The 9,839-nt window shown below is 41.1% G+C and overlaps 1 protein-coding gene across 1 annotated transcript; it reads right to left on the bottom strand.

The window, feature by feature from the left end:
• On the bottom strand, positions 5,827-9,839 carry LOC109821361 (zinc transporter 2-like; the record flags this gene model as incomplete). Its single annotated transcript, XM_020387551.1, has 4 exons — positions 5,827-6,385; positions 6,941-7,076; positions 8,454-8,512; positions 9,476-9,839. Coding segments are annotated over 4 exons (954 nt in total), but the record flags the coding sequence as incomplete, so codon positions are not given.

Here is a 9,839-nt window from a genome sequence, read left to right as displayed (position 1 = left end):
GTGTGTGTGTTTTTCTTTCATAATTAGGTTAGAAAAGAGATGTGTGAAACGTGATAGAGGATGAGGATAAAGATCATATGAACATTGAACTGCTGCGATTGAACCATCAAAAATGAAGCAAGAAACTTTATCATGGATGGTTGCTCTCGACCATCGATGACCAATGAGCACCATCGATGATCAAGGATCACCATCGATGATTTTGATATCTCTGTACATTTGCACCATCGATGAACCATTGAACTATCGATGGTCCATGCATCATCAATGGTCAAAGGCTACCATGGATGATCTTGGTGCTGAAATATTGAGCTAATTTTCAAGTCATTTCGTCTCGTACATATATACATGTATTTACCTATACTAAATCATCTCAAATCAATATTAGTATTAAATGAAAGTTTATTATCACTCAAGCAAAAGATATTGTGTGGGCAATATCCTAACAGAAGGTGCAAAGCGTTTGAACTTGCTGAGAACATGCTGGGATAAAACTATGTGATTGCAAGATAGAAACAGTCTCAAGCCTTCTATTTTGTTGAGTTTTTGCGAACTAAGATTGGGACTCAGATTGTCATGTAGTTCTATTTGCCAATGGATTTTCACTACCTTAATTTCCAAGTTGCGTGATTTGAGACTCTGAAAATGTACTTTAGATGAGCAGGACGTATCCATCTCAACCGGTACCTCGTCATGATCTTAATGGAGAAAGAGCATGGTATGCTCGGGATCCTATACAATCAGGCTTAAGCTTCACACATTTATAGAGAAGAAAATAAAGCTTCTAATTTTGTAACAATACTTTGTCAAGATACAACTGTCTTTTTCCTTGAACAGATAAAGTGCCAGAGGAATACTGTGAGATTCTTTCAGACAACGGGTGGCAAGTTTTGCAGATATACATAGTTTATGATCTATGTATCTATTCATCTATAATAATGGGAGGACCTAAGAGTCACTATCCAAACGTTTGTAAAAATACTATAGTAATTTACTGTAACATTGTTATTGTAGCATTTTCAAAAGAAAAATATTGTTGTAGCATAGGCGGGATACTGCAGCAGTACTAAAAAACATTATTGTAGTTTTTTTTTGAAAAATGTTACTAAAAATGTTACTGTAGCAGTAGTGGGACACTGTAAAATTTTAAAATATTACCGTAACATTTTTAAAAAAATACTGTGGCATTTTAAGAAGCTGTAGCAATTAAAAACGGGATTACTGTAGCAATTAAAAAAAGGGAAGGTCGTGCTTCGCACGAGGTCCACACTAGTGTAATATAATCTAAAAAGGTTTATGATTTTTGCATGCTGACCAGCAAAGTTTACGATAATTTAGAAAACATATATTGAAGAATAAAAGGGTACACCGCGATGTTTCGATGATAGGTAGATCAATGTGATTTTTTGAAGAAAAAAATTCTTAGGGCTTGTTTAGATTTCATTTGGGGCCGTGGGGAAGGAAGTGTTGAGCCTGAAGCTGTGTCGAGGAACCAAACCAAACACCAATCCAAGAGAGCCAAATGAACCAAATATCAATGCACAAACAAAACACCAATTTTAACGTGGTTCGGCAAGTTGCCTACGTCCACGAGGCAAGGGGGATGGGGTTTTCACTAATAGAGAAAGAGTACAAACTGAGATTACAAATCACTCGAAGGAACAAACTAATCTCACCAACAAAACTCTTAATCTCTCCAAATAAAACCCTAAACGAATAGCTCAAAAATACCTCTTTTTGTGCTCCAAATAGCCCCCAATCAATGCTTAATCAAAGCCTAAACCAAGCCCAGGAAACCCTAAAAAACGTGTCTCTATTTATAGCAAAACACAATCCCAAACTGATTGGGATTCTAAAAACGAGTCTGCCACACCCTGCACCGTGGGTGTGGCAGAGGGTGTGGTGCAGGACAGATTCTGCCACACCCTGCACCGTGGGTGTGGCAGAGGGTGTGGTGCAGGACAGATTCTACCACACCCATGACAGACACCACACCAGGGTGTGGTGGAGTCTGTTTTGGGTTATTCTTCACGTTTTTCACAATTCATTCGCCGTTTTCACAATTCTCCACCTCGACGAAGTGTTCCCAACACTGAGTCGACACCAACCAAAACAAATGCCTCACTTGTTGCATCCAGTACGCCACGGCAACGGACTCATGACAACGGACTCCATCCACACAAGTCGAGACCCAAACGGGAGTGCGAACATTCACCCAAACGTCGGTATCTACTCACCAAATCGGCTGCATCAAAACTGATTGCCTACGTATCCTCTTGTCCAAGGAATCAAGCCTTCACGTAGTTCACCCAAACGGCCTCCAAAGGCCCTCAAACAAATAGAAAAGTCTGCAACTCTTCCCCAATATCGCCAACGGATCTGCAACTAATAGCGGCCCCAAACTGATACAAATCAAACACCTCCATCTGAGGTGAACCAATGGCCGTATCCAAATCATGTCCACCAGCTGCAACCGAATCCAAAACCAATCCATCATCTGCATCCGAAATCAAATGATCCCCAACCTGTGTCACCTCAGCTGGAATCCCAAATGACGCAGTATGATCTGGAGTATGTGGAGTAATCTCCACCCAACGTGGAGTAGCATCACTCTCCACCTGCTGCGATATCCAAATGACCTGATCAACACTCTCCACCTGCCGAGAGTCAAAAGTGACATACCTGCTCAGAACAAAATCAGAAGCTCCCAAACGATAATCAACTGAGCCTCCGAACCCCAAACGCGCAATCGGATCCAATCTCACATCCACGATGTGACCAAATGCTGGGTATCCAAATATCCGACGCAACCCAAAATCTGAAGCAGCTCCACCAGATCCAATAACTCCTAATGCAGCAGTCGGCGACCTGTGACTAAGATGACCCAAATATGTCGAAGCTCCAGAACCAATGCTTGACAACCAACGCCGATCCTCCTCCAGAAAGGAACGACCCATCGAAACTGTCATCTCATCTCGTCGCCCTAAAGTCTCCACACCAATGAAGTGTCTCCTATTGCCGTGAGCTCGGCACCAACGCAAGAAAGGACCCCTACCAAAGCTGAAACAATGAGTTACCTTTCTGCCAATACACTTCTTCCAATTGTTGTTGACTTCTAGGACTTTACACCAACGGGAACTGGTCGCGACCCAATAATGCCTAGAACAATCACCAACTGTGGAAACCAAGATACGATTACCTCCCAATGATGCCTCCTTGGAAGGCCCCCAAATGCCTGACTGAACACCTCCAAAAAGACCCCTCGCTCGATGGATAGAAGTGCCAAACTCCACCACGGTCTCGCTCATCCTAATGTGCTCACAGGACTTCAATCTGCAGGTCATAGCACTCCTCAACAACCAATGCACGGTATTACCAATCATATACCCCAGCACCAAACAATTCCTCAACAACCAATGCACGGCATTACCAATCATATACCCCAGCACCAAACAATGCCACAGTCTAGCCGAATCTGATGAAGTCGTCATCTTCCTATCAATCACCGTGCTCCCAAGCAAATAGTACAAATTGCTCCTTCTGACGCCCTTCATCACAATCATGGACCCAAATGTAACCTTCAAGCGTGCATCCGCCAAGGTCACCCTATAGCCTGCTGCCTCCAAAGCTCCAAGTGAAATGATGTTCTTCTTCAACTGAGGAACGAACCTCACTCCAACCAACTCCCGAATCACCCCGTCACTCATCCTGATCCGAACGGTACCGATACCACCAATAGAGCATTTGTGATCATTCCCCATGAGCACGAAATCCCCTCTTTCCAACTCCTGAAAGCTGGAAAACCAATCCCTCCTAGGGCAAATGTGGTATGTAGCACCCGAATCCAATATCCACTCTGTAGAGTAGGCAACACAAACTGACGGCAGTGCAGATAACGAGTAGCCCGAAGAATCCGAATCTGAATCGTTGCCACTAGCCTTGACAACATTCGCCTCTGAAGCTTGAATAGCTTTTCCCTTATTCTTCCCGGCTCGATCAACTAACTTTGGGCAATCGGCTTTCCAATGTCCATCCTCTTTGCAAAAGGCACACTGATTCTTACGAACTCCAAGATGTGCCCCTCTAGACTGTGACCTCCCACTACGGTTTGGACCCTTTGCTCTTGCGACCAACGCCCTTGCTACCGGCTCAATCGAAGTCTCCTTATCCTCCTTTCGAAGCTGATAATTCACAAGTGCAGCGGTGACCTCACTATACGAAAGAGATGCCTTCCCATTAATAAGAGTAAGAACGAAGGTCTCATATTCCTCGTCAGGCAAGAAACTCAACAACAACAACAACGCCTTGTCCTCATCTTCAATCACCACATCTACATTCGTCAAATCCGCAAGAAGCTTCGTGTAGTGGTTCATGTGATCACCAATGGAGGTTCCTTTCTTCAACTGGAAGCGGTAAAGCCTCCTCTTCAAATGCAAGCGATTCTCCACACTCTTGGTCAAATACTTGCTCTCAAGGATCTCCCAAATCTTCTTTGCAGAAGTCTCATTGATCACATCATACTTTAGATCTTGAGTGAGACAAGACCTAATCACACCACACGCCGTTCGATTCATCTTTTTCCAAACCTTCTCATCAATGTTGTCCGGTTTCCCGTCCAACTCCAACGTATCTTCCAAATTTTGCGCGTTGAGCGCATCCATGACTTCGCATCGCCAAAGTCCAAAATTGTTTGTGCCATTGAACTTTTCCACGTCAATCTTCATCGAGTGGATATTCAAGCTTTGGACGGTCTTCACGCCGGAAGTACTGCCCACAACTCCTTCTTTCTCGGCCATAATCCTCAAAGCACCACCAAACCAATGCGGAAACAAACGAGAAATAGATCCAAACTGAAAAAGATGGGATTTTTACTAAAAAGATCCCACCTTTATCACCAAACGAAGCCCTAGATGAACTTCCAAAGCGATCTACTCCTCCAAATAGCCCAAGCGTTGCCCGAGCTCTGATACCACTTGTTGAGCCTGAAGCTGTGTCGAGGAACCAAACCAAACACCAATCCAAGAGAGCCAAATGAACCAAATATCAATGCACAAACAAAACACCAATTTTAACGTGGTTCGGCAAGTTGCCTACGTCCACGGGGCAAGGGGGATAGGGTTTTCACTAATAGAGAAAGAGTACAAACTGAGATTACAAATCACTCGAAGGAACAAACTAATCTCACCAACAAAACTCTTAATCTCTCCAAATAAAACCCTAAACGAATAGCTCAAAAATACCTCTTTTTGTGCTCCAAATAGCCCCCAATCAATGCTTAATCAAAGCCTAAACCAAGCCCAGGAAACCCTAAAAAACGTGTCTCTATTTATAGCAAAACACAATCCCAAACTGATTGGGATTCTAAAAACGAGTCTGCCACACCCTGCACCATGGGTGTGGCAGAGGGTGTGGTGCAGGACAGATTCTGCCACACCCTGCACCGTGGATGTGGCAGAGGGTGCGGTGCAGGACAGATTCTACCACACCCATGGCAGACACCACACCAGGGTGTGGTGGAGTCTGTTTTGGGTTATTCTTCACGTTTTTCACAATTCCTTCGCCGTTTTCATAGGAAGCTAAAAGGAATCTCCTTGCTTTTATTTCCATTCCAACTTGGAAGAACAAATTTTGTACTAGTGAGGATGAATTTAGGGTGACCAAGGAGAACACTTTCCCCTTAAAAGCTGCATTGCGTAGTCTTTGAAAATAATGTGTTTAATGCTTGATCATGTGCGTTTACCACTGGCAGCTGCAGATGATTCGGAGAGAAATCTGGAAGAATCACATCATATTCCCTTTTTGCACAGGAGAGTTGAAGCAACGGCATAAAGTAAACTATAGCCAGCAAATTTCACATAAGCCCCCAAAAAAAACATTCTTTTCGTCAAATAAATTACATCCATCTCTGCTACAACAACCGAGAACTCCTTCACCCCGAGTCTATAAGCACTATGCACATACTTTGCATCACAGGATATATATTGAATATTTTATGTATCCCATATCATCACAACTGCGATAACTCCAATCCCCAACACCAGAGCCAACCATCTATACATTGGAGTATTAACTGCAACAGGCTGCTGAGGCTGATAACCTTTAGCAAGGAGATGATTAATAGCGACGTAAATGAATATTCCACAAGCAATGCCCATGGATATGGCAAATATCCAGTCAGCTACATGGCCTTCTGTTGTGGCATCTATAATGATCCCTATGGCAACACCGACAGGGCTGGAGATTGCAAAGGCAAAGGCATAGGCGGCACAGGATATGAGAGGCCGGTCAGGGATCATTCTTAGCAGCGCTATACCCATTGCAATGGCTGCGAATATCTTGTGGAGAGAGATTGTCCATAGTGCTTTCCACGCATCTGCTTTGTTTTCTGTACATTTGATAATTATGGGGAGAAAAATGATGAGGAGCGGATCAAATAGCTTCCTTAACAAATACAAATCTTATCAGACATTGATGGGACAGTTCAATCTCAAAATTGCCATCTTACCTTTCATGTGAAAACCTTAATACACCCTACTCGTATTCAGGATGTTTTTGATAAAGATTGTATTCTTCTTAACAACTAACAATATATTAAGAGTTAGGGAAATTCAATAAAAAGGATTATAGAAGCACCAAAGACATGTTTCTGCTATTCATTCGAGGGAGTGAAAAAGACAAGTTTTAAATCAGGATCGATTGGAGGCCAGACAGATGTAAGATAAAATTAGACGAAGACCAAAACCTCAGTGACAAACTGAAGAGGCTTCAACAGAGCCTACAGCGCAACCACAAAACTGTGTCCATTTGTAGGTCAGGCAACAGATTATATTGACAGGACTGTAGTCTATAAAAGGCACTTGAGTTCCTTATCAACGAGTTGCAAAAAATAAAAGATGTTGAAAAGATTTTTCTCAGGGCAGGGTATGTATTCTTTTCTTACCTGCAACACCAATTGCAATGCCTTCAAAGACTGAATGGAAACACAAGGCTACAATCAACAAAATGCTGTCGCCAAGAGAACTAGCATGACTAAGTACATATTCTACGGATTGGTTATGAGCACCACCATGTGGACCCTGAAAGAGAGAGAACACGACAAAACAGGTTCGAAATTGGTCAGTTCAGCCAGCTTTGAGATATCTTAAAATCATTAACCATTTATGCCAAAACTCCAAAATTATAGTGAGGATTGAGGGTTATATATTTATATTCTAACATGCTCCCACAGGTTGAGCGCCCTTTTTATGGGCAAAAACCTAGACTAACGCAGTGATATCAATTATCTAAAATCCACATTAAATTTGTGGCTAGTGGGTTTGACGTGTTGCCCTGGTACCATCTTAAAGTCCATAACCATTACACCAGAACTCCGAAATTGTAGTCAGGATTGAGGTTATAGTTTTATATTATATCAAAATAGATGGGATGAAATGAAATATGTGCCTTCAGATATCACGAGAAAGCAGAATAGTGCCGATTGGGTAAAGTTCAGACCATATGCAGCCAGCTACTATTTGAATGTTCAGCATTGAGCTAAGACACTAGATATATCTTGGTCTAATCTCATTCCGATGTGAGAGCAACAGCCATAGTGTAAAGCCACAGCCACAGCCACCAGACACTTGTAAATTAATGAAAAACTGCTACAGATATGGGCTTGCAGAGCATTCAGTCTTAGCCTCAGAAAGTGGAGGCTTTCGTATTCAGACTGTTTTTGACAGAACAATAAGGCACAACTTATCAGCTAATTCTATGGTCATATTTTGTGCCAGAGAGGAAGAATATTTTGCTTTAACAAACAAAAAGCTAAGAGGAGCTTGGTCAGCAATGGGATAGTATAAGAGGAGCAAAAGGGAGAAGGCGAAGTGTTCAATGCACAGACAGGTGCATAAAAAGAGGACCTTCCACAATATTTAAAAAAAGGAGGCGAGGGATTTATCGTGTATAGGTATATAGTTCAGGGCAGGCTACTGTAAAATCTTACTAAAAGGGTCAAATAATTTTTAAACACACCAATGACATACACTGAAACAAACAACGGAGGATGTGATAGTTCGAGATGAAAGAAACAATTTTTTCTTGCATTTCATATGCAAAATTTGAGCATTATTTGATGTGGAATACAACAGACTACAGAGTATGCAATAAGACCACTCGTGAATCAACTGAATTTAGGTTAGTTTCACACTTTCATGGAACTTCACATTCAACTGTACTCTACAATCATCTTCCACATGGTTTAAGAATTCAAAATTCTAAACATGTTTCATGGAAAAAAAATATATTAATCACCAATTTGAACATAATTTATCTCACAAAACAAATTAAATAAAAAAGGCTACTGCCTTAACAATTATTAGTTCTTATTGCTGACAATAAGCAGAATAATGAAAGTCATTTCAATTTCCTGTGACCAACATAGTCGAGTGAAAGTAGCATCACAGTAACCATACCTCTGGTTGTGAGTGTGGTTTCGTACTATTACTGTCAACTTTATCTTGTGCAACATTCCCTGTAACATTCAAATAATCCCAGAATCATCAAGCAATCATCCCAAAAAGGAAACAAAGGAAAAAGATGCTTTCCTTCTTGTTAACTTGAAGTTTGAAAAGTTTCATAACTATTTCACTAGTAGCAAGAGAAAAACAACATATCTTGAAACGTCAAAAAGATAAGTTGTCGGAATCTAAGAAAAAAAAGGAAAATGAAGAAGATATTCAACAAACAGCGACAATTAACCTTTTTTATTTTTTATTTTTAATTAATTATTTATTTATTTATTTTGATGGAAACTACGACAATTAACCTTAGATATCCTAGATTCAAATAAATGTTCAACTGAATCAACTAAATGATGAAAACATTGAACTACATCTAAGAATCTCCAAATGCGAATAACACTTAGGTGCTTAAGTTAGGGAATTGTGATAGACGAATAGAGCTTATTTGGTCCAATCTTTCAGAGTGACCTTTTCCCTAATACTCACCAAATATACTAATACTCCCGCAGCAAGTTAATCTTAAACAAACAATTTTATTTTATTTTATTTTATATTTTTAATTGTTTTGAAGACACGGAGTCTGCTGACTATTTTTACCAAACTATTTATTTCACAATTTAATTCTGCTTCTTTGATGGATACCTTCAATTCCTAATCCTATTTTCCGGGAAGAAGAACACAACTGGACTTCTACATCTCTATCTACCTTACCGAGAGAATCCCTTTTCTTACTTGAAGAGGGTCTTTTTGTTCAGATTAACCAAAGCACCTCTTTACAAAGATTCGAACACCATATTCATCCTACCTTTCAAAAAAAAAAGCCCACCTTTTCCTTAATCTCACCACGACCTTTTCCTATAATTAATTAAAGCGATTCCAGTATTCTCGTTTCATTCTACTCCCAGCTCTTTCCTCTTTTAAATTTCACCAATAGATAAAATTTATTTTTTTTAAAAGGCAAATCATAGCCTCACCTCGCTCAACATCTCGAACGCCCTTATTCGCAAGAACCACGTTGGAGATGACACAATCAGCGAGCATAGTGATCACGTAGCCAGCGCTCGCCAGCATAAACGCAAAAGGATACTCCTTTTCCGTCAAATCCCCAAAAGTCTCGTTCGAATCGCTCAAAAAATGCATCATCGCCGTCCCCAAAAACACCCCACCAGCAAACTGCGTCCCAAGAACTAGAAACCCCTCATTCCACTTCAGGAAATAGGGCGAAACCCCGCCGACGAACGTCCCAAAGAAGACGATGATCAAGCACCAGATTTTAACCAGAATCAGCGATTTTGATCGGAGATTAGGCGAATCGGCGTCGGAGCCGTCGCCGTCGTG

The sequence above is a fragment of the Asparagus officinalis genome, chromosome 8, assembly GCF_001876935.1.
Source record: "Asparagus officinalis chromosome 8, Aspof.V1, whole genome shotgun sequence".
Taxonomy (NCBI): Eukaryota; Viridiplantae; Streptophyta; class Magnoliopsida; order Asparagales; family Asparagaceae; genus Asparagus; species Asparagus officinalis.
Note: the sequence above shows the minus strand (reverse complement) of the source record. Positions and strands in the feature narration are given on the sequence as shown.